Consider the following 25611-nt stretch of genomic DNA (forward strand, 5'->3'; position numbering starts at 1 on the left):
TCCTCCGCCTTGCAGCGCCAGCACACCGGGTTCTAGTCCCGGTCGGGGCACCAGATTCTGTCCCGGTTGCCCCTCTTCCAGGCCAGCTCTCTGCTGTGGCCCAGGAGTGCAGTGGAGGATGGCCCAGGTGCTTGGGCCCTGCACCCGCATGGGAGACCAGGAGAAGCACCTGGCTCCTGCCATCGGATCAGCGCGGTGCGCCGGCCGCGGCGGCCATTGGAGGGTGAACCAACGGCAAAGGAAGACCTTTCTCTCTGTCTCTCTCTCTCTCTCACTGTCCACTCTGCCTGTCAAAAAAAAAAAAAAAAAAATAATTAGTTAAAAATAAAAAGCAGCACATGGCTAGTGGCTGCTGATTTAGACAGGACAGCTTTCCAAAGGCTGTGTCTACAGGCACCAGCCACTGTGACCTGCAGAGAAGAAAGACTTCTTCACCTCCACTTTCCTCATTTTCACCTGAATTTCTTTCTTGGTTAGTCCTAATACAGAACAATACCTGGAGAAGGATATTTTTTGCATAGAAGGACCCATAATATGAGTATCAACTTTTAAACTAGTTAAAACTGGTAAAACTAGTTAAAACTGGTAAAACTAGTTAAAACTCATAATATGAATATTAATTTTTATTTTTTAAAGATATTTATTTATTTTGAAAACCAGAGTAACAGAGAGGGAGAGACAGAGAAAGATCTCTCTGCTGGTATACTCTCAGTTAGTCGCAACAGCCAGGGCTGAGACAGGCCGAAGCTAGGAGCCAGGGGCATCATCAAGGTCTCCCACGTGGGTGGCAGGGACCCAAGCACTTTCACCATCTTTTGCTGCTTTTCCAGGCCATTAGCAGGGAGATAGATTGGAAGTGTAGCAGCCAGAATATGAACTGGCTCCCACAGGGATGCCAGCTTTGTAGGTGGTAGCTTTACCTGGTACACTACAACATCAACCCTGAATATTAACGTTTTCTTTTTTTTTTAAGAGATGAATAAGTTTAATGTTTTGGGGGGAAATTAAATAAATAAAATCTTGTTGTAAAGATTGACCCAGCCTACTCCCTTGCCTGACTTGTTTCTTGGCTCCTGTACTAGAAAGGGAACCCCAGGGACTGGCACTGTGGCTTAGCGGATAAAGCCGCCACCTGCAGTGCTGGCATCCCATATGGGTGTTGGTTTCAGTCCCAGCTGCTCCACTTCCGATCCAGCTACTGGGAAAGCAGTAGAAGATGACTCAAGTCCTTGGGCCCCTGCACCCACATGGGAGACCTGGAAGAAGCTCCTGGCTCCTGGCCTTGGATCAGTGCAGCTCTGGCCATTGTGGCCATCTGAGGAGTGAACCAACGGATGGAAGACCTTTCTCTCTGTCTCTCTTGCTGCCTCTGCTTCTCTGTAACTCTGCCTCTCAAATGAATAAATAAGTAAATCTTTTTTTAAAAAAAAGGGGGGGGAGGGAGGGAAGAAGGAAGGGAGGGAGGGAGGAAGGAAGGTAGGGGAGGAGAAAGAAGAGAAAAAGAAAAAGAAAGGGAACCCTGACAAGTGTGGCAGCTGGGGCTGGGGTGATTGGCACAGGCGTTACAGGTGCCCTTGGCTCAGAGCTGCTTGGCCTAGCCACTTTTGAGGTCCCCAAGCCCCAAGGACATCCTGGCCCTGAAGGGTTTAAGACACTACTTTGGATACCTGCATCCTATATCAGGGAGCATGGGTTCCAGTCCCAGTCACGGTCAATCCCAGCTTCCTGCCAATGCACGCTAGGGAGGCAGCAGGTGATGGTCCAAGTACCTAGGTCCCTGCTACCCATGTAGGAGACCTGGTTGGAGTTCTTGGCTCCTGGCTTTACCTGGCCCAGTCCCCTGTGCTTGTATGCATTTGGGGAGTGAACCAGTGGATGGAAGCTCTATTTCTCTCTGCCTTTAAATAATTTTTAATGACTTACCTTGGACCAAAAAATGCAGATTTTCTGCCCAGGACAGCATCAGCTGCAGGTGAGAGTTCAACAGACTGGGCAGGGGTCTCCTCAGTGACCAGAAAGCCCCGAGCCCCACCCAGGATGAGGATGAGGCTCACAGGACACCACAGCTCAGGAGGACATGGCCCGGCCCCTGCTTCTGCCCACACCACTCAGCCTCTCACAGCAACCGCCACCTCTGTGAATGGGTGCAATGGCCACGAATCCAGGATCTGCCTGTCTGTTTCACACTCTGGGGAAACAGATTCCTCTAAGGCAGGCATTGGGCTATTTTAATCTGAACAGTTTCCCTATCAGAAGCCAGCTTGCCATGAAAGTTTCCGCAGTTTGATCTAAGACACCTTCTCCAGCCCTAAAAATGCGACTTTACCGGGTGAGGTTTTTCTTATGATCAGAACCACCCAGGAATCTGGTGTTGCCATGGCCAGGGAGGCTGGAAGTTGGAGGTTTATGTTATTTCCCAATCTTGGGTCCTTTCCTGTAGCTTCTGTCTTGCTGGGGCTGGACAGGCAGAATCTGCCGCCCTGCTTCATACCTTAGAGTTGACAGGGTTGGTTTGTAAGGACTTTGCTGGGTTGTTGGTTCCGTTTGTTTCCTTCTAATCCAGAGCTCAAGTCCACAGCCTTTCACAGGCTGAGATCCCAGAACATAGTGGACAGCAGACCTGTTCTGATTTCCTGCAGTGTCTGTGTCAGGTGTGAGTGTGGACAGGTCATTTTCTCACAAATGCCACTCACCCTACACTTCACCCTGGGAGAGTCCTCACACATGTGCCACATACTTGTGCTAACGCACTGGGGAAATTCTCAAACAGCCAAGATTTCAGCATCTTAGACATTTAAAAGATTTCTGTGGATGAGAAGACAACACAGCAAAGGGAAAGGGGGTGTGGGCGCTGAGGCTGCAGCCAGGACCAACCAAGGGCACCGCTGACCCTGACCAGTGATAGTGGCTGGCACAAAGGTGGCCATGTGCGACCCACGGAACACATAGCAAGAATGGTGAGCACCAGGTGTCCTTCACTGCCTGGTCAGCAGCACCAACGCCAACACCACATGGCCTTCCCCAAGCCCCTGAGCAGGGGCTGAGCCATCAGTGGATGCTGGGACTCCCTCCACTCGTGGCAAGGAGGACAGCAGGGTTTCAGGTTTCTAAGGAAAAGGGAATAAAGTCGCTGTTGAAAACCAGCAGATCACATCACAGAGCTATTTTCAGTGATGTCTCCGTGCTCCCTTCTCTGACGTCCATAATCATTAACAGCAAAATTGGAAAAGCATTAGGAGGAGGCAGGAGTTGTAAATGCCCCCAACATCTAGCGGCAACATTGAAAGCACTACACACCTACAGCAGCCAGGTCAGAGACGACGTGAAACACCAGGTGACTCCCAAGTCAGAAGTGGAAAGGAACGTGAATCCAGAATGGGCAGGCCTGTTCCTTGACGTGGCAGGAGCAAGGAGTGAGAATAACCCTTGTGAAGGCCAGCTGGGCAGTGGGGGAGGAGACATTTCCACGCACAACCCCAAGTCCATCAAGAGACTCCGTGTCTCAGGGCACCGACCAGCCCAGGCCCTCTGTTTCATCTGCACAAAACACAGACCCACAGCCTCGTCTGCTGAGTCAGCAGTTAGCAGCCTGGGGTGCACCCCTGCCCAGATTCCTGGGCATGAGGCTCTGAGACAGGAAGACCCACGAGGTCGGGCTCCTGGGGCCCAGGAGGTCTCCCATGAGTGGGCCAGTCACACTATGCTCTTGAGATTACCTCAGTGACCATGACCCCGACACCCAGAAAAAAAGGAATATGAACTTTTACACTAACAAGTCTTCAATGAATGGTATTCTCATAGAAACTTATTTTTCTTGTAAAACAAATGTTAAGCCTGGTTTCAAATTTTATACATCCTCAGATTATGGTTGTCTTTCTGCATTTGGTAATTTTCATCATGTCCATGCTTCATTAGGAAAAGGGAATGAGAGTTTCTGTTAGTTTGGTTCCTTCCTCTCTTCCTTGCTCCCTTACTTCCTGGTTTTCTAAGCAAATACAGTGTATTAGAATATGATGGTATTGAAGGTTGACATAGAGAACATCCCAAGTGCTTGGGCCTCTGCATCCACAAGGGAGACCTAGATGATGCTACTGGCTCCTGGCTTCAGCCTGGCCCAGCCTCAGCTCTTGTGTCCATTTGGGGAGTGAACCAGCAGATAGAAGACTCTCTCTCTCTCTGTCTCTGTCTGTCTCCCCTTCTCTATCTCTGCCTTTCAAATAAATAAATAAATCTTAAAAAAAAGAAAATTGACATAGCTCCCTACTAACTCTGAGACTTTAATAATATCATATTAGACCTCATTAAGAAGAAAAATCATCATCTCTTATTTGATTTTTCTCCCTTCTATAATGACTAAATCAGTACCTTGTGCAAAAATATTTCTTAATCTTATTTCTGATACATGTGTAGATTGTGGGCACTAAGCTTACTCATTCTGTTATCTTGAGGATAACACAGGATAATGTATATAAGAGGATTTCGTTAATAGGTAATTTATACCTACTTGAGGTATGTCTTTTTGAAAGGGGACAGAGCGAAAAGGGGAAATATACATGGAAGCATTAGAACTCAGCCCAGGTCTGGGAGTCAGCACACATGGACTCTGTCACTCAACTCCAACATTCTGGACACGTGACTTCAGCCTTCTAGGGAGCAGTTGTAAACTTTAACATTATGTGCAATTGTGAGCTGTAACTTTGGAACAAAGAAGATGCTGTTGGGGCTGGACTGTGGCATAACAAGTTAAAGTGCCACCTGCAATGCCAGCACCATATGGGCACTGGTTTGAGTCCCAGCTGCACCATTTTTGATCCAGCTCTCCGCTAATGCACCTGGGAAAAAAACAGAGGACAGCCCAAGAACTTAGGCCCTGCACCCACGTGGGAGAACCAAAAGAAGTTCAACTGACTTCTGGCTTCTGCCGGGCACAGTCCAGGCCATTGTGGCCATTTGGGGAGTGAACCAGCAGATGGAATAAATCTTCACTAAAAAAAAAAAAAAAAAAAAGATGCTGTTGCCCTATGTGACTTTTGGGAAGTATTTTTTATCTGTTTTCATTAATTCAACACACTTTCACTGAAGTATGCAAGATATTGTGCTAAATGCTATTTTACATCGTACTATATTAGCTCTTCTCTAATACACTTTGATATCCTTATTTGAATGTTTTCATTCATTGGATTTTCATGATAGCTATACATCATGAAGAATATTTGAATTCTGGGACTGGCTTATTTTGATTTAGAAGATGGCTAACCTTATGCTGTGCCTAATAAAATGTCACATTTAAAGCTAATAAGATTCTGAGGTCTAGGTATTATGGTGCAGTGGGTTAAGCCCTTGTTTGCAAAGCCCACATGCCATATCAGAGTGCCTTTTTAAAAAAATATTTATTTATTTGAGAGGCAGAGTTTCAGAGAGAGGAAGAGACAGATAGCCATGTCTTCCATCTGCTGGTTCACTCCCCAGATGGCCACAACAGCTGGGGATCCAGTTGATCCAAAGCCAGGAGCCAGGAGCCAGGAGCTTCTTCCAGGTCTCCCATACAGGTGCAGGGGCCATCGTCCACTGCTTTTCCAGGCCATAAATAGAGAGTTGGGTTGGAAGAAGAGCAGCTGGGACACCCAGTGCCCATATGGGATGCCAGCTCTGCAGGTGGAGGCTTAGCTTACTGAGCCACAGTGCCGGCCCCCAAGGCCCTGCTTGACCCAGCTTCCTGCCAGTATGGGTGGAGGCTGCAGATGTCCACCTGAGTACTTGGGGTGCTGCCACCCACGGGGGAGACCTGAATGCAGTTCCTGCCTCCTGGTTCTGGCCCGGCCCAGCGTAGGCTGTTACAGGCATTTGAGGAATGAACCAGTGGATAGAAGATCTCTCTCTCTCTCTTTCTCTGTTATGTCTCCCTCTTTGTCACTCTGACCTTTGAATTAAATAAATAAATCTATTTAAAAAAAAAAAAAAGATTCTGAAACAAAGGTTTGCTTCTGGTGCCTTTTTTAGTTTTAATTCTTTCATACCAGAAATCAGCTGAGGTTTTATTAGATTCTTAAAACATGATTTTGAGATTTCTAGAAAGAGATACTACTCTCAATGGAGAACATTGAATCAAAGAATTTAATCTTTCGTTCTTTGAATTATTCTTGTAATTTCATGCCCTGTAGAACTAATGTGATATTGAGAGCTATACCGCTGTTTTTTTGTCTTTCCTCAACAGGAATGCGTAAGAGTTGGTATGCTATGGGAGTTAAGATTATTAGGATAATGCTATTTCTACTTATACCTTTTGTATTTGCAAATTTGAAATGTATATTTTTCTTTAGGATTTAAAGGAAAAAATTCAAATGATACATCCACAGATAAATTATAAATCAGCATTTTAATAAGTGTCCTAATCAGGCTGATTTCCTTTCCTAACACATTCTTGAACTTTTTTTAAAATTTTATTTGACAGGTAGAGTTATAGACAGTGAGAGAGAGAGAGAGAGAGAAAGGTCTTCCTTCCGTTGGTTCACCCCCGAGATGGCCGCAACAGCCGGAGCTGCACTGATCCGAAGCCAGGAGCCAGGTGCTTCCTCCTGGTCCCCCAAGCGGGTGCAGGGGCCCAAGCACTTGGGCCATCCTCCACTGCCCTCCTGGGGCACAGCAGAGAGCTGAACTGGAAGAGGGGCAGCTGGGACTAGAACCCGGTGCCCATATGGGATGCTAGCACTGCAGGTGGAGGATTAACCAAGTGAACCATGGCGCCGGCCCACATTCTTGAACATTTTGTCTTTATTTATTGAATATTGCTATTATTAGCATTGTTTTTCTTAATGTATGCCTCAGCTGTAACATCATATGTAGCAAGCATTTAGACTTCCAAGAATATAATGGTGGATACTGTTCAAAATTTCAAGCTGCCCAGCTATTAATTTACTCTTTATATTTCTGTATGACTCCTTAAAAAAAAATAAAAGCCCTCACTTTCCTTCAGGTCAATGCTGAAGGTGGAATACCTGTGATGGGTGAATCTGCCTTGTTCTTACTGTTTTTAATCTCAGGGAGAGCAGCTCTTCATTGACTTCACACTTCTTGTTTTAAATGGCAACCCCTTTCTTTCAGACCTCTTAAGCCATGAAAATGCAGCCACGCTGAATGACGTGAAGACACTGGTCCAGCAGCTCTACACCACGCTGTGCATTGAGCAGCACCAGCTGAACAAGGAGAGGGAGCTCATTGAAAGGCTAGAGGCGCTCAAAGAGCAACTGGCTCCCCTGGAAAAGGTGAACATTCTCATCTCTGACTTTTCCCTTGAGTTTTGGCCACGGCATATTGTTTCTGTTTCTCCTAAATTTTATGTGATTAAGTCACATCAATCAAATTGGTCTACTAGTTCATGGGACTATAAAAAAGTCTTCCAGTCATAGCTCCAGAAGGATTTTAAAAGGAGTAGTTTGGAGCCTTGTTAATGAACTCGGAGCTTTGAGGTCTGGCTATACTACCCTTACCAGATTTACCACCTTTCAAACAGAGATTGGCATAATTGCTGATCAGGAAAGGTTCTGAGTATAAGGGTAATGATTGTAGCCAAATTAAAAGTGAATATTATGTGGATATTGTGCATTTATTAAACATGACTCTGTAGAGCTAATTTGCTGTAGAAAATACTTGTGACATATTATGGAAAGTAAATTATAAAACCATGCACGTTATGATCCAAGTTTTAAATGTGTTATATATATATATATAACTGTATACATTTATGTATCTGTATACAAGCAGACAAAATCAGAAGGAATGTATTATAAAATGCTAATACAGTAATAGGATTTTGATTGATCTTCTTTATACTTTTTTGAATGTTTAACAATGTACTTTTTCCTAATAATGATGCAAGTGTTTATATTTTTAAAAATTAGATTATAAGGATTAAGGAAGGGAGCATCTCTTGGTAATTTGCTTCTTTTGATTTCTTAGAAATAATTAGGATCATTCCTCAGTATCCTTTGTGTTTGTTTCCAGGACCCCCTAAGGTTCTGAAATCTGCTATGCTAAAATCCCCTACATAAAATGGTATAAAATTTGCATATAACCTGTCTACTTCCTCCCATTGAATACTTTAAATCATCTCTGGATTACTTATAATACCTGATGCAATGTAAATGCTATATAAATCGTTGTTTATTCTATATTGTTAAGGGACTAATGACAAGAAAAAAATCTGCATACGTTTGCTACAGATGCAGGTTTTTTCCCTAAATATTTTCAAATCGTGATTGGTTATACCTGTGAATATGAAGTCACAGATGCCCAGCTGTATTATCCATATTTACTATGTCCTGGGAACTGTGCTAAGTGTTTTTATCTGCATTATCTGATTTAATCCTTAGGACAACCCTGTAAGGAAGTTAATGGTGGTTATTTGCAGATTAGGGCCCTGAATTCTGCTGCTCCAGTCCAGAGTCCATGCTCTGACTCACTGTGGTGTTCTACCCGTGGTGCAGCACTTGAGTTAAAACTGACGGTAGATTAAATCTTGCGTGCCACAGTGAGAGAACATAGTATGTTTTTATTTCCCCCTTTCAAAGAAGATAATCCTGTGGTTAGATGAAGAGCTATTGAAACCAAATTATTTACTCCCATATTTTCATCTATTTCTAGGATGAAATAAAAAACACCAGTGCTCTCCAAAAATACTATTCCTGTGAGATATTTTATTTGGTAAAACTATAGATAGTAGTTAGGAAGCCAAGTCATATGAATATTTCCTAGAATTAAGACTTGCCTGTGTCTGGTGAGCCTGAGCCTGTTTCTTTAATGAGAATAAAACAGTTTAAGAATTTTTCACTGGATCTGTGACAAAATGTTTTATGATTGGTCATGTGCCCAATAGGTACGAATTGAGATTAGCAGAAAAGCTGAGAAGAGGACCACTTTGGTGCTATGGGGTGGCCTTGCCTACATGGCCACACAGTTTGGCATTTTGGCCCGGCTTACCTGGTGGGAATATTCCTGGGACATCATGGAGCCAGTCACCTACTTCATTACTTACGGAAGCGCCATGGCAATGTATGCATATTTTGTAATGACACGCCAGGTAAGAATTCCTCTCCTGGTAACTTTTTATGAGAAAGAATGAAGTTTTGGTTGTCAAAATAGTTCTCTTTTCTCTTATTTTTTTCTAAGGTCAAATGTCTTTAAGTACTCATTATCCTTTACACACACACACACACACAGGTATGTGCATAGGCAGGTGTGTGTCAGTTATCTGTCAGGCATTATTCTTGGTGCTAGCGATAGATGTGTAGATATAAGACATGACTTCTCATTTCATAGATCACAGACCATTAAGAGAACAGTAGAAGCCATTAAACTCATAAAGGTAGACAATAGTAAGAACAGAATAAGAAGGCAAAGGAGAATAGAATAACTCAGTCACCTAATTTGTTTTTTTTTTTTTTTATGTGATGTATAATTAATGTATTGGTTGGATGGGGAATGTCATACTTGTTATTGAGTTCTTGGAATAGAGAATCGGTAATAACTAATCAAATACACCAAACTCTGAATTACCTCTAAGGATGGTAAGAGAATGGATGTTTGTTGTTTTTACTTCATGGAAGAAAGGTGAAAATTAAGTACCTAATCACTTTATGCTCTTGGTCTGTTCTTTATCAACCAAGACTCTATTGGATATCTCAGACTTATTTTTGTTACCAACACTAGTTTAATTATCTTGGAAATTCTTAGTGTCACTTTAGGAAGTATGAGTGATTTATTACTAATTATTATATATGGGATAACAACCACAGATCCAACCTAGCATTCCCTTGAAATACAAACATTTGAAATAGCTTAGACATGCAAGAAGCTTTCTCTGTTTCCTTAGGTATCAGTAGAAAGCTGGGAGTTACTCTCAGATGTTTACGTGGCCGCTATTCAACATAAGCATTTTCTTTCTATTGTTAGATCAGTGGTCATAAGCACATAAGTGTGTAAGAAAATGAAGCACAAGAGTTTTATCTAAGTTTTCTGGGCCTCCCGAATGTGTCTGATAGAGAAGAGAAAATAAACTGTGTGTGTCCCTTCAATCGCTTGCCTAGAGTCTGCACCCTTTGTCCCCATGTCTGGCTCATGCTAGTCCAGAAAGGAGCAGGTGAACAGAAAGAACAGGTGTGTCATTCTTACCTTACCTTCATTACGCATTCTTACAGCTGTGGGTCCTCTCACATCTGTCTGCAGTACTTCTCTCCCTTTCTAGCTCCTCCTTTCTCTCTCTCTCTCTCTCTCTCTCTCACACACACACACACACACACACACACACACACACACACACACACATGCCTTTAAGAGTTTCTTTTTATCTGCTCCTTGAAGTCCACACTCCTTAGGCTGGGTGTTCATAATTGATTGTTACCTTTCTTGTCCAAATGTCTGTGTTCTAAACAAATCAAATTATCTTCTCTATTCCTGAAGACAGTCCTGAGTTTCCCACTCTTTCATTCCTTCATACTATTCTTTATTTTTTTTTTAAGACTTGTTTATTTATTTGAGAGGCAGAGTTACAAAGAGAGGTCTTCCATCCACTGGTTCACTCCCCAAATGGCTGCGAGGACCAGAGCTGGGCCGATCTGAAGGCAGCCCCAGACCATTCTTTTAACTGGGAAAGCTCTCCCTGTTGATCTCTGCCTATCAGAGTTCAAGTTTACTTAAATGCTGATCTCTCACAAACCTTCAACCAGTCCCCCACGGCTGACTTTGACCTTTTCCTCCTCTGAATTCTGTGTTGTTGTTGTTGTTGTTTTTCAAAGACAACTCTCTAATTCTCTCTCTCTTTTTCTTTTCAAGATTTATTTATTTATTTGAATGTCAGAGTTAGAGAGGGAGAGACAGAGAGAGATCTTCCATCTGCTGGTTCACTCCTAGATGGCTACATACAGCCAGGGCTAGGCCAGGCCAAAGCCAGGAGCTTCTTCCAAGTCTCCCACGTGGATGCAGGAGCCCAAGCACTTGGGCCATCTTCCACTGTTTTTCCCAGGCCATTAGCACAGAAGTGGAGTGGAAGTGGAGCAGCCAGGACATGAACCAGCACCCCCATAGGATGCTGACAGCACAGGCAGTGGCTTTACCTGCTACACCCTCGTGCCAGCCCTCGTCCTCTGGATTTTTTAGCACATGTTTCTCTCATCCCGTGCTTCCTTAGGTTATACACTTGGTACAGCATCATTTCTCTTTTACTATTTTTTGAGTCTGGCATTTGGTTGTAGTCAATTTTTTTTTAAACTTTTATTTAATGAATATAAATTTCCAAAGTACAGAATATTGATTACAATGGCTTCCCCCCCATAACGTCCCTCCAACCCGCAACCCTCCCCTTTCCCACTCCCTCTCCCCTTCCATTCACATCAAGATTCATTTTCGATTCTCTTTATATACAGAAGATCAGTTTAGCATACATTAAGTAGAGATTTCAACAGTTTGCTCCCACACAGAAACATAAAGTGAAAAATACTGTTTGAGTACTAGTTATAGCATTAGATCTCAATGTACAGCACACTAAGGACAAAGATCCTACATGAGGAGTAAGTGCACAGTGACTCCTGTTGTTGACTTAACAAATTGACACTCTTGTTTATGGTGTCAGTAATCACCCTAGGCTCTTGTCATGAGTTGCCAAGGCTATGGAAGCCCCCTGAGTTCACTGACTCTGATCATTTTTAGACAAGGCCATGGTCAAAGTGGAAGTTCTCTCCTCCCTTCAGAGAAAGGTACCTCCTTCTTTGATGACCCATTCTTTCCACTGGGATCTCACTCACAGAGATCTTTCATTTAGGTTTTTTTTTTTTTTTTCCCCAGAGTGTCTTGGCTTTCCATGCCTGAAATACTCTCATGGGCTTTTCAGCCGGATCCACATTATGAGAAACGGTGACAATTTTTGTTTCTTTACCATGTCACATAGTGCCTTATATCCAGAACACTTAGTGAACTGATCATATAAAATAAGTGACACCCATGCCTTCAGCTATACACTAGTAGCTTTCCAGTTATCCCTTGAACATAGATTTTGTTAGTCATTTGGGTACAAAATGGTATTTCCTTAATTTCTAAAAATGTTAAGCTTTGTATCCACGACTATGAAAGGTCCATGCCTGTTGCTTCAGCACTACTATCAACTGCCTTTTCCTGAGTCTCATTATGTATCAGGCACTTTAGGACATAAATACATGCATGTATATGTTCAATCTCAGTCTCGTAAGTACATACCTCCATTTTCTTTTAAGATTTATTTATTTATTTGAAAGGCAGAGTTACAGAGAGAGAGGAGACAGAGAGAGACATCTTCCATCTGCTGGTTCACTCCCCAAATGGTCACAATGACTTGAACTGGACCGAGCCAAAGCTGGGAGCCCAGAACTCCAACCAGTCTTCCACATGGGTGGCAGGGGTCCAAACACTTGGACATCTGCTGCTGCTTTCCCAGGCACATTAGCAGGGAGCTGGATCAGAAGTGGAGCAGCCTGGACTCAGAGCAGCGCTCCTGTGGGATGCCAGTGTCTCAGGCAGTCGCTTAACCCACTGCACCATAATGCTGGCCCCATCCCTGCCTTGTTGTTGAGGAAGCTGAGACTCAGAGAGGTTCGTCTGCCCAAACACTGTGTCTAATGGAGTGCAAGACCAGGAATTGAACCCACATTACCTGATCCCCAGAGGCTGCTCTTTCCACTCCATTATCATGCTGCCTTATGTGGACTACATGGTAGAAAAACAGTGACTGCTTACAGAAAACTGTTTTGTAGATGTTTTCCTTGAACTATAGGTTAATACAAATATTAAACTTGAAACAGTGTTCATGCAGTTTTCTTCTTCTAATCATGTTGTGGAATCTCTTTTAAAGATTTTTAAAAATTTTTTATTTGAAAGATTTACAGAGGGGGAGAGGCAAAGAGAGAGAGAGAGAGAGAGAGAGAGAGATCTTCCATCCACTGGTTCACTCCCCAGTTGGCCACAACAGCTGGGGCTGGACTAGACCTAAATGAGGAGCCAGGAGCAGGGGCTTCTTCTAGGTCTCCCACATGGGTGCAGGGGCCCTAGCAAGGAGCTCAATCAGAAGTGGAGTGCCGGGTCTCGAACCAACGCCCATATGAGATACAGGCGTCACAGGCAGAGGCTTTTTTTTTTGGGGGGGTGGGGCAGGCAGAGTTGACAGTGAGAGAGAGACAGAGAGAGTTATAGACAGTGAGAGATAGAGAGAAAGGTCTTCCTTCCGTTGATTCACTCCCCTAATGGCCGCCATGGCCGGCGCTGCACTGATCCGAAGCCAGGAGGCAGGTGCTTCCTCCCGGTCTCCCATGCAGGTACAGGAACCCAAGCACTTGGGCCATCCTCCACTGCTCTCCCAGGCCACAGCAGAGAGCTGTACTGGAAGAAGAGCAACTGGGACTAGTACCCAGCGCCCCAACTGGGACTAGAACCTGGGGTGCCAGCGCTGCAGGTGGAGGATTAGCCTAGTGAGCCACGGCGCCGGCCACAGGCAGAGGCTTAACCTGCTATGCCACAACACTGGCCCCAGTGCTGTGGAATCTTTAATATCTTATTTGTCCTATTAAGCATTCTACTTTTCTGGTTCCCAAAACATGCTTGCTGCCACCAAGTGACAACTTAAAAAAATAGCAATAACAAAGAATTAATTTAGTTAATTAGAGAAAAATTTTTGGAAGATTTATTTATATATTTGAAAGGCAGAGTTACAGAGAGGCAGCGGCACAGAGAGAAGGGGAGATCTTCCATCCACTGTTCACTCCACAAATGGCCACAACGGCCAGAGCTGGGCTGATCCAAAGCCAAGAGCTTCTTCTGGGTCTCCCATATGTGGGCAGGGGTCCAAAGACTTACACCATTTTCCACAGCTTTCCCAAGCACATAGCAGAGAGCTGGATTGGAACTGGAGCAGCCAGGACTTGAACCGGTGCCCATATGGGATGCCGGCACTGCAGGTGGCAGCTTTACTCGCTATGCCACAGCGCCAGCCTCTTATAAATAGGAAAACATTAACCAAATAAAATGTAAATAGTTTCTCAGGTTAAATATTCTAACTAGTATTCATCATTGATACATGAAGCAAAATGCCTCTTCCACAGCATTTAAACCCTCCTAAACTGTTGTGACAATGAGATACTGTGTTTATCAGCAATCTAAATAGTCATTGGCCACACACATAAGGACATTTCTGTTAACAATAGAGCACACAAACAATGGTGTGTACTAGTAGCCTAGGCATGTAGTAGGCAGTACCACCTGGATGTGTGTAAGCACACAATGTGACAGTCGCATGACAATGAAGTCGTCTGATGATGCGTGTCTCAGAACATATCCCCCCGAGCAGGGCATGGTTGCAAATCCCAGTAGTAAGTTACGTTCCAAAGAATCTTTATAAGATAGAAATATCATTGAAAAATCATTAAATCAAATGAAATACTAAATTTCCTTGACTGCTATTTCAGAAACCTGAATAGTAGTCTCTGTGATGAGGAAAAGGAAACTGACAGTCAGAATCGCCAGGCCAGGGCAGCACTTAGCCCAGCAGATAAGACACTGCGTTCCATGTCTCTCACACTGGAGTTGCCTGGGTTGGGTTCTGGCTCTGGTGCCACACCGCAGCTTCCTACCCATGCAGACCCTGGGAGGGCAGCAAGTGCTGACTCAAGCCGCTGGGTTCCTGCCACCCTAACGGGAGACCTGCATAGCATTCCTGGTTTTGTGGGCGTTTGAGAGTGAGCCAGTGAATGATATTCTCTTTTTCTGTCCCTTGACCCTCCCTTATCTCCTATTTCTTCTCTCCATCCTCTCCTCCTCCTAATGTGTGTGTGTGTGCGTGCACATGCGTGTGTGCATGTGAGTTTTTGCCTCTCAAATAAATAAAAATTAAAGCAGAATTGCCAGTCTATTTTACCTCAGCATGCATGGGAACCACCCATCCCATGGTCTAGCCAGCCCATGCATGTTCCATGGAAATGCTATGTCAAGATGTTGAAAATTGGCTCTTGGGAAATAAAAAGAGTTAAATATTAAAGTATGTAAACAAATAGATTTTAAGTCCAACAAGGTACCTATCAGAGCAATAATGAAAAAAAAAAAAAGAATAGGTTTGGAAGCACTCACCTAGCTTTTAATATTCTTTGTCTCCTCCATTCCAACAGCCATCATGTATGTTTATATTCTGCTTCTGAAAACCACGTCATTGGCCATTCAGGACCTTTTCTCCTAGAACTGTATTTTTTTCTGATCCCTTTTATTTGCTCGTTCTCTGCTTTGCCCTCATCCAGACCTTTAGGCTACTGGCATCTTTCTCAAGTTTTTATTGTCACCTTCCTACTGTACTGTTTCCTTTTCTTTCCAGCCTAGACCATACTCCCATATTCTTGCTAGCTTCCTACAACCCCGGCCCCTTTGTCTTCCTACCATATGTGCTCAGACTCCTCACCTTCGCTGAAATCTGGCCTTTATCCTACACAGGCCACTCAGCGTGGCTAGGGAAAAATGAAGTAAGATGTGGAAAGGGCTATTTCTTATATTTCTAATTCTATTTCCTTCCCTTTTATCCCCAAGTAACTATTCTAACACTCCATGTCAGTTCCCCCAGCCTACCTTTAACCTTGCCTCCTACACCTAGAACATTGAAGTTAATGGGTTCTAAGCTTTCTAATTTCTAATTCTGTGAGTTTAACTGTATCAGTACCAAGTTTTGTACTATTTCCTTCAGGTTCAAAGAACAGGTGGCATTCTCCTCAGGGCCAGTCCTCCCCATCCTTAATCATATAGTCCCTCCTTCCACTGTCTTATTCCAGGATAGTTTGTTGTGTCCCTTATGTTTTTAAACTCTTTCTCTCTGACTCTCATAACCAAGCCATCCACATTTCTCTATATGTTTCAAATCACAAAGCTTCTAGGAAAGAATGTAGCACAGTTTCTCAGTAAATGTTCATTGCCCAAAAGAAAAAAAAATAGAATAAATTTGCAAATTGTATTTAGTGTGAAGATTTACATCATAAGCTTATTGGTTAGTACCTTAATAATAGAAATTTAGATGAAAGTAGAGAGCTGTCAAGTTCTTAATTTAAAACTCATTCTTTAATTGGTGTTATTTTTTATTGCTGATTGACCGATTGATTTGAAAGGCCAAGTGACAAAGAGGCAGAGACAGAGAGAGATCATCTGTCCACTGGGTTTATCCCCAAATGCCTGCAACACCTAGGGCTGGGGCTGGGCCTGGGCCTGACAGGATCCAGGAGCTCCCACATGGGTCTCTCACATGGGTGTCAGGGACCCGAGTACTTGGGTCATCATCCACTGCCTCCCAGGTGCATTAGCAGGGAACGGGTCAGAAGCAGAATGGAACTCAGTACCAGGCACTCCAGTATGGGATGCTTAACCCACTGTGCCCAGTCGGTGTTCTTGATCCAGACCTCAATCTTACTCATTTTAAAAGACTTCCTCAAGCCTTTAGCTACCATTCATCCTATAGCTGTCATCATCAGTCAGTGAATATTTACTTCTATTTCTAGCTATAGCACACTAGATAGCACACAGACAAAGGGAATTCATATACTGACATTATCAGAGATAGCCTTCAAAATTACTGTACTTATTATATTCATGTAGGTAAAAGGCAAGGTTGAGAATATTGTCAGATAACTTGATTTTTTGTTTAAAGAACCAAATGAAAATGACAAAAATGTAGTGGATGCCTTTAACAGCAGAGGACACATAACTAAAGAGAGAAATAATGACTGGAGTAGGAAGTCAGAAGAAAATATTCAAGTGACACAAGAAAAGACAGAAATATGTAAAATAAGGAAAAAGGCAGAAGATACAGCAGAAAATTAAATATATATTTAATTTTTTTGGAGTCTCAGAAGCAGAAGAGAGAGTGGAGAAAAACAATGTTTTAGGAGCCAACAGCTGAGAATTTTTCAAAATGATGAAAGATATCAATTTAGAAATTTAATGCCAACAAATACAGTTGTAAAAAAAAAAAAAGAAATCCACATCTAGACACATAATGCTTAGTGAAATTAGCCAGTCCCAAAGGGACAAATATAATATGTTCTCTCTGATCGGTGACAACTAACCAAGCACCAAAAAGGAAACCTGTTGTAGTGAAATGGACACTATGAGAAATAATGACTTGATCAGCCCTTGTCCTGATTGTCGAGGAACAACTTACTATTTTATTCCTTTTAGTATTTTTTATTCTACTTAATACCATTGATTGAACTCTTTAATTAACACACAATTATTCTTAGGTGTTTAAATTTAACTGAAAAGTCATCCCTGTTAAATATAAGAGTGGGAATAAGAGAGGGAGGAGATGTGCAGTTTGGCACATGCTCAATCAGACTTGCCCCAAACGGTAGAGTTAGAAACATGCCTGGGGATTCCAATTCAATCCCATCAAGGTGGCATGTACCAATGCCATCTCACTAGTCAAAGTGATCAATTTGAGTTCATAATTGATCATAATGATAGGATTAAGAGTCAAAGGGATCACATAAACAAGACTAGTGTCTGCTAATACTAACTGATAGAATTAAAAAGGGAGAGAATGATCCAACATGGAAAGCAGGATACACAGCAGACCCATAGAATGTCAGATGTCCTAAACAGCACTCTGGCCTCAGAATCAGCCCTTAAGGCATTCAGATCCGGCTAAAACGCCCATGAGAATATTTCAGGCATGGAAAGCCAAGGCACTGTGGCAAAAAAAAAATAAATAAATAAATAAAATAAATAAAACCTAAATGAAAGATCTCTGTGAGTGAGATCCCAGCAGAAAGAATGGGCCATCAAAGAAGGAGGTACCTTTCTCTAAAGGGAGGAGAGAACGTCCACTTTGACTATGACTTTGTCTAAATAAGATCGGAGTTGGTAAACTCAAAAAGCTTCCATAGCCTTGGCAACTCATGACAAGAGCCTAGGGTGATTACTGACACCATAAACAAGAGTGTCAATTGTTAAATCAACAGCAGGATCACTGTACATTTACTCCCCATGTAGGATCTCTGTCCTTAATGTGTTGTACTATGTGGATCAATGATATAACTAGTAATCAAACAGTATTTTACATTTTGTGTTTCTGTGTGGGTGCAAACTGTTGAAATCTTTACTTAATATATGCTAAATTGATCTTCTGTATTATATATAAAGATAATTGAAAATGAATCTGGATGTGAATGGGATGGGAGAGGGAGTGGGAGATGGGAGGGTTGCGGGGGGGTGGGAAGCCACTGTAATCCAAAAGCTGTACTTTGGAAATTTATATTTATTAAATAAAAGTTAAAAAAAAAAGGTGACAGGCATTTTCAGACAAACAGCTGTCGCTCTCAGAGACTAAAGAGTATCCTGTGGGCAGAAGGAAGATTATCATGAATGGAAAGTCTGAAAAGTGGGAAGGAATGAGAGTGGTAAATCTGTGACAGAATTGAAACAAATATTATATGTACAAAACAATTATAATAAACCCTTATAGCACTTATAGTACAGAGAGAATTTGTTCTGACATCTTTCATCGTCTGGGAAGAGGATGCTGGTACGGCTTCTAGTCAGCTTTGAAGAAGCCCTAACTGGTACAGAAGGTGAGAGAAAGATGTGGCAGATGTAGACATCAAAAAGAAATTAGACATTGTTCATAGATTTTGTACATTAAAGAAAGTATATAGAGGGCCCAGCGTTGTGGAGTAACAGGTAAAGCTGCTACCTGCAGTGCCAACATCCCACATGGGCACTGGTTCCAGTCCTGGCTGCTCCACTTCTGATCCAGCTCTCTGCTGCGGCCTGGGAAAGTAGCAGAAGATGGCCTAAGTCCTTGGACCCCTGCTCCAGCATGGGAGACTTGGAAGAGGCTCCTGGATCCTGGCTTCAGATCAGTGCAGCTCCAGCCATTGTGGCAATCTGGGGGGGGTGAACCAGCAAATGGAAGACTCCCCCTCTCCCTCCCTCCCCCTCCCCCTCTCCCTCCCTCCCCCTCCCCCTTCCCTCCCTCCCCCTCCCCCTCTTCCCTCCCTCTCCCCCTCCTCCTCCCTCTCCCCCTCCCCCTCCCTCTCCCTCCCTCTCCCCCTCCCCCTTCCCCGCTCCCTCCCTCCCCTTCCCCCTCTTCCCTCCCCCCCTCCCTCTCCCCCTCCCTCTCCCCCCCCTTCTCCCCTCCCCCTCCCACTCCCTCTCCCTCTCCTTTCATCCAGGTTTCCCACATGGGTGCAGGGGCCCAAGCATTTGGGCCATCTTCCACTGCTTTCCCAGGCCATAAACAGAGAGCTGGATTGGAAGAGGAACAGCTGGGACACAAACCAGCACACGTGTGGGATACCAGTGTCACAGACAGAGGCTTAGTCTACTACGCTAGGGCACTGGCCCCATCCAGAATGTTCTTGGTGTCATTATTCATTATAGCCAAAACAGGAAACAACCCAAGCATCTATCAGTAGTAGTATGGATAAATAAATTGCAGTTTACTCACAGTATAATATGGCAATGGAAGTGAACAGACTACAGCTACACACAAAAGAGGAATCTCACAAACATAATATTAAACAAAAGTAGACATGCATACATACTACATTACTCCATTTTTCTGAAATTGCAAAATTAAGTTCTATCACTCAGAGACACGGAGGAGGAAAGTTACAAGGAAGGCAAGAGAATGATGACCCTAAAGGTAAAAGTGGTGATTACTCTGGAGAGAAACAAGTGTTAGAAACTGGGAAGAGGCAAGGGACTTCCGGGCTGTGGTGCCGCTCTGTGATGACTGGCGTGTTTGTTACCTCACGATTCATTGTGATGCTCTTTGGTTGTGTGTCCGCTTCTGTATGTGTTTCACAATAAAAGCTGTTCAGAAGAAATGAGCTATTTAACACGGCACGAAACAGTGTATCTATGTGTGCATCTGTGTGGAAACTGAAGATAGTACCTGAAAGACTAATAATTACATTTCTCCTTTATTTCTGTAGGAGTATGTTTACCCAGAAGCCAGAGACAGACAATACTTACTATTTTTCCATAAAGGAGCCAAAAAGTCACGTTTTGACCTAGAGAAATACAACCAACTCAAGGATGCAATTGCTCAGGTAACTTTGGCAAAAATGAAATCCCGGCCGCGTCTTGTATGGCATTGTTACTAGCCACAACCACCGCACTTCAAATGGATACACGGGAAAACCACCCAGCCCTCCGCCCTCCTCTTCTGGCTAAATTACTCCTTGGCTGATAAAAACGACTGCTTTAGCCTTGGACGCTCTCTGGGAAGTGTTGCAACATCAGCAGACGGAAAGATGGCAGACCCTGTCTATCCACACCAACACACTGAAATGTTGAGTTGTCTGTACTTTTCTTTCTTCCTGTTAATCTCTCTGAAATAATTGGCCCAAAGATTTCAAACCTAAGACATGGCAGCAGTGGGGCACGGAGAGCCCAGGCAGGGGAGACAGTACCAGAAATTCCCGACAGGTGCAGTTCAGGGACTGTCCAGTGGCAGATGCTTTTAGATTGATGTGTTTCATTTTTTCACAAAAGCTGCCTTTTTCAGATTTCTGGACGTGCCTCCCTCAGTCTACTGTAGCTTTGATGTGTTGAATTAATCCTCCCTGCTCTTCTCCACAACAGTTGTGACTTTCGAGATCTTTCAGCAGTCTCTAGAAGCTCTTCCATTCTCTCTGAGTGTTACGTTTTTCTTCTCTGGATCCTCTTGACCCCTGCCACCGCCTGAGTGGACTTGGATCTCCTGGTGCGGTGTGGGGATGCTCTCGTCCTGAGGGGATGCATCCGAATCATCCCCGCTGGGGCCGGCGCTCTGCGCAGCGTGTTAGCTGCCGCCTGCAACCCTTGGGTGCTGCTGCGAGTCCCAGCTGCTCCGCTTCTGAGCCAGCTCCCTGCTAATAGTCTGGGAATGGCAGCAGAAGATACTCCAAGTGCCTGGGCCTCTGCCACCCAACATGGGAGACCTGCATAGAGTTTCTGGCTCCTGGCTTCAGCCTGGCCTGGCCCTGGCCTTTGTGCCTTCTAGCAGATGGGAGATCTCTCCCCCTACACCTCTCTCTCCCTCTCTCTCTCCCTCCCCTTTTCTCCCTCTTTCTCTCTGTAACTCTGCCTTTCAAATAAATAAGTAAATTAAAAAAAAAAAAAAACTGCAAGAAGCCTGCACTGCAGCATAGCAGGTAAAGCCACAACCTGCGGCCCCGGCATCCCATTTGGGCACCAGTTCAAGTCCCAGCAGCTCCACTTCCAATCGAGCTCCCTGCTTATGGCCTGGGAAAGCAGTAAAAGATGGAGCAAGTGCTTGGGCCCCTGTACCCACGTGGGAGACCTGGAAGAAGCTCCTAGCTTCAGACTGGCCCAGCTCCAGCCATTGTGTGAACTAGTGGATGGAAGATTGGAAGATCTCTCTGTATCTCTCCTTCTCTCTCTCTCTCTCTCTCTCTAACTATGCCTGTTAAAAAAGTAAATAAATCTTAAAAAAAAAAAAAGTGCTGCAGTGATGGGCGTTGTGGTACCACAGGTTAAGCTGCCACATGGGCTAACCACATTGCATATCAGAGAGCCAGTTCAAGCTGCTTCCAGCCTAAGCTACTGAGAGGCAGCAGATAATGGCTCACGTGGCTCAAGGACTTGGGTTCCTGCCCCCACCTGGGAGACCTGACTCCCAGTTCAGGCCTGGCACAGCCCCAGCTATTGTAGGCTTTTGGGGAATGAACCAGCTGATGGGAAGATCCTCTCTCTCTCTCTCTCTCTCTCTCTCTCTCTGTGTGTGTGTGTGTGTGTGTAAGAGAGAGAGAGAGAGACTCTACCTTTCAAATAAATACAATTTTTTAAGTGCTGCAGTTGAGTGCACATCCCTGTTTTTAAAATATGCTGGCTAAGTGAAAACCTTAGACAATGACTGGGTCAGTAACTGTAAAGTCTTAAGTAGCTTGGCCAGCGCCGCGGCTCACTAGGCTAATCCTCTGCCTGCGTCACCGGCACCCCGGGTTCAAGTCCTGGTAGGGGCGCCGGATTCTGTCCCGGATGCCCCTCTTCCTGTCCAGCTCTCTGCTGTGGCCCAGGAAGGCAGTGGAGGATGGCCCAAGTGCTTGGGGCCTGCACCCGCATGGAGACCAGGAAGAAGCTCCTGGCTCCTGGCTTCAGATCGGCGCAGCGCCGGCCGTAGCAGCCATTTGGGGGATGAACCAACGGAAGGAAGCCTTTCTCTCTGTCTCTCTCTCACTGGCTAACTCTGCCTGTCAAAAATAAATAAATATAAAAATAAATAAGTAAATAAAAAGTCTTAAGTAGCTTAAGTTGGAGTTCTGGTTCCAGGAGAGTTTTGGGAAAGGACGCCTCACTCGAGCCGTGCCGTGGAGGTGGGTGTCTCAGATGGCCCTGCGTTCTTCGGCCCCTGAGTCTGCAGGGTTTGGCCAGTGACAGCACTGCCTTTTCTGGGGACTTTCTTTCCTTTTTTTTTTTTTTTAAGAGATTTATTTATTCATTTATTTAAAAGTTAGAGTTACACAGAGAGAGGTAGAGACAGAGGGAGAGGTCTTCCATCTGCTGGTTCACTCCCCAGTTGGCCACAATGGCCAGAGATGCACAGATCCAAAGCCAGGGGCCAGGAGCTTCTTCCAGGTCTCCCACATGGGTGCAGGGGCCCAAGGACTAGGGCCATCATCTTCTGCTTTCCCAGGTCACAGCAGAGAACTGGATCGGAAGAGCAGCAGCCGGGACTAGAACCAGCACCCATATGGGATGCCAGTGCTTCAGGCCAGGGCTTTAACCCGCTGCGCCACAGCGCTGGCCCCAGAACTTTCTTAACAGCTGAAACTGCCAAGGACAGACCTTGGATCTGTCCTAGCTGTCCTCTGCTCTGAATGGAAGCCCCTTTGCCTGTCGAGCCGCTCTGCTTTCCAGAGTACTGAGATGGCTCTCTGACTTGCTAACGCAGGATGGACAGTCTCCTGTCCTCAGGGGATGCTGTTTTAGCCTCACTAACCAGTTTTCCTCCGCTTCTGTTTCTATTTTAGGCAGAAATGGACCTTAAACGACTGAGAGACCCATTGCAAGTACATCTGCCCCTTCGACAGATTGGTGAAAAAGATTGATCTGCAAACAGCCTCTGAGTCCCGGCAGAAAGAACCTGTTTATAACTCTTGCCTTTTTAATGAAAGCATAGCAGGTGGCAGCTGGGAGCCATGTCGGGGTAGAGGGTTTTTACCTTTAATTACAAAACAAAAACAAAGAGGATCTTAGGGAAGAAAGGAGTGCTAAAATCTGAGGATCAGGCATTGTGGAATATAAGCTCACAGGGCCTAGGAAATAATGTCTTAATCAAGCATCTCACTTGCCGGATGAAAACGATGCATTTACATAGCTGAGAGATTCATCAAGGGAGAATGATGCTGGGGGTGTGTGTTTCTTGCATCTTTGCAGGGTCAGCAAACAGTAACACACCAGCACCCTACTCTACTCTAATTTTTTTTAATTTAACTTTTCTTATTTTGACATAGGAGTAAATCAATTATCAGAAAAGCAAATCCTTGTGATACATGGGTGGCAGAGTCTGAGTCCCTATCATTCGCATTCATTTCAAGCTGGGCCCAGTCTCTGTGCCGCCCCCGGAATCTCCCCCGCCTCTGCCCCTCTTCTCACCGCCTACCTGTACTTGAGGTTACACTAATTTTATGCAAGTGGTAATTAGAACCAATGTATGATTGTTTGATCACTGAGTGTTGGATTATCCCCTTAATAGCTTCTTAAAATATCTGTGTATCCCAGTTCCCTGGATGAATATTTAAAAATCATTGGCAACACTGCATGAAGTTTTTGTTTTGCTTTTTTTTCTTCTTTAACTGATTAATCTTTAAGAGGAGGGATAATTTTCCTACTTCATGTATCTGTCCCCCTGCACAGTGCAAACCAGAGGAGGGGTGTTCAGCTGTCTCACCAATCAGGAAGATGTGAGTCTTAGACGTTGGCTAAAAATCATGGCTCTGTAGCCATTTCAGAACCCGAGTAATCTCACTGCTGTTGGCCAGTCTGTGTGACGGCCCTGCGTCGCCCCAGGCCCGGGGAGTCGCGCTGGCACCCGCCCCCGGCCCCTGCCCTGGCCATCAGCCTAGCGGGGGCATCTCCGAGGGTGCGAGTCGTCTTTATACTGAAACACACTTCTATGGCTTCATTCAGCCTGCCCACTCTGCCCTACTCTTTCTTATCTTAAATTAAACTGCAAGAAGAAGGAACTGGTGTCACCCTCCATCAAGCAGTTGCACCCGTCACCCCATCTTCCATCGTCTGTCCAGACCTGTGCCCTTGGCAGAGCCAGAGCCGGCCGTGCGCTGTGCAGGCAGGAGGGCAGGGTTCCGGGCTGGCCCCGCAGCTGGCTGCCTCTCTCCTCTCTCAAGCTTCATCCCGCCTCATCGTGGCAAGGGGCTTCCTTCTCTTTTCCTTCCTCCTTTGGGATCATTGTGTGTGAGGGAAAAAAAAAAAAACTCAGACCCCAGGTGCCTTGCAGAGGCTGGAGGCTTGAGGAGAGAGGATGCATGCCCCCCCACTTCCTGTGCCCTGCTCCCTCCCCCGCTCACCCCCCCATTTCTTTTTGTTAAGTTGTGCCGGTTATTTTGAAGCCATTTCTCCTGTTTGTGTGCAGGGTTTGGAAGGAGGAAGAGCAGAGAGCAGAAGCGCAAATCTTTCAGGGTGTGTGGGAGGCAGGGGGGAGGCGGCAGAAAGGCCCTGCGAGCAAATAGCCAACTACGGAAGGCGTGTAAAATCCTGTATCATTTATGAAATATGTATAAAAGCAATGTACCTTCTGGAACAATAAATACTTATTCAATTTTTGAAACAGCTTCTCATTCTTTAAAACAAAACCAAAAAAAAACATGTATTTTCCTGTGATTCCAGGTGGGAAATTCTGAGTTGTCAAATTAGTTAGTATAAAAAATTCCATTTCAAATTAAGCTTTGTTCCTAGAGCCTGTTTTTATCTATCTCATTTCAAAGGGAAAGACAGACACAGAGCTCCCATCTGCTGGTTCAGTCTCAAAATGCCCACAGCAGTCAGAGCGTGGCCCCCTGAGGCTGGGAGCCAGGAATCCATCCAGGTCTCCCCTGGGAGTGGCGGGGACCCAGCTTCTTGAGCCGTCACCTGCCGCCTCCCATGGCGTGCAGTAGCAGGCAGCTGGGGGCAGGGGTGCGAGGACCGGAGCCCAGGCGCTCTGAGGAGGGCTGTGGGCGTCCGAAGCAGCAGGGTGACCACCACACCAAGCCCTGCCGCAGCCTGTACCCTTAAAAACACCTTCTGTTCTTCTTTAAGCCATGATGGTGAACATTTTCCAGAACCACCAAGAGATTGAATGACACCTACAACCATTAGCAAAGCCGGTGACAAGGAGGAGACTGACGTCCTCATCTCTTGATTCTCAGGAAAAAAAATCTCCACTGGGTCAGGACCACCTTGACTGTCCAGTGGGGGTTCTTGGACTCCAGAAGGTTTTTCAAGACTGAACCGAGATGAGACAGTCACAGCTCACGGATTTGCCATGGTCTCAAAACGGGAAGATACCGCATGCTGCCGTGTTCATCAAAGACACACCAGAAGTGCACACCAGATCTCTCA

At 44.8% G+C, this 25611-nt stretch overlaps 1 protein-coding gene across 4 annotated transcripts in view; it reads left to right on the plus strand.

The window, feature by feature from the left end:
* Positions 1 to 24838, plus strand: part of MCU (mitochondrial calcium uniporter) — a 213088-nt gene extending 188250 nt beyond the window's left edge. For all 4 annotated transcript variants that reach the window (XM_089313425.1, XM_008269976.5, XM_008269977.5 and 1 more), the window contains 4 exons: positions 7102 to 7262; positions 8873 to 9076; positions 19980 to 20096; positions 23022 to 24838. In XM_089313425.1, the coding sequence (XP_089169551.1) occupies positions 7102 to 7262; positions 8873 to 9076; positions 19980 to 20096; positions 23022 to 23099 (560 nt within the window). In that variant the 3' untranslated portion in view covers positions 23100 to 24838. The remainder of the gene's footprint in view (positions 1 to 7101; positions 7263 to 8872; positions 9077 to 19979; positions 20097 to 23021) is intronic.
* Positions 24839 to 25611: the final 773 nt, after the last annotated feature.

The sequence above is a fragment of the Oryctolagus cuniculus genome, chromosome 15, assembly GCF_051225735.1.
Source record: "Oryctolagus cuniculus isolate XC-2025 breed Fujian yellow rabbit chromosome 15, ASM5122573v1, whole genome shotgun sequence".
Classification (NCBI taxonomy): Eukaryota; Metazoa; Chordata; class Mammalia; order Lagomorpha; family Leporidae; genus Oryctolagus; species Oryctolagus cuniculus.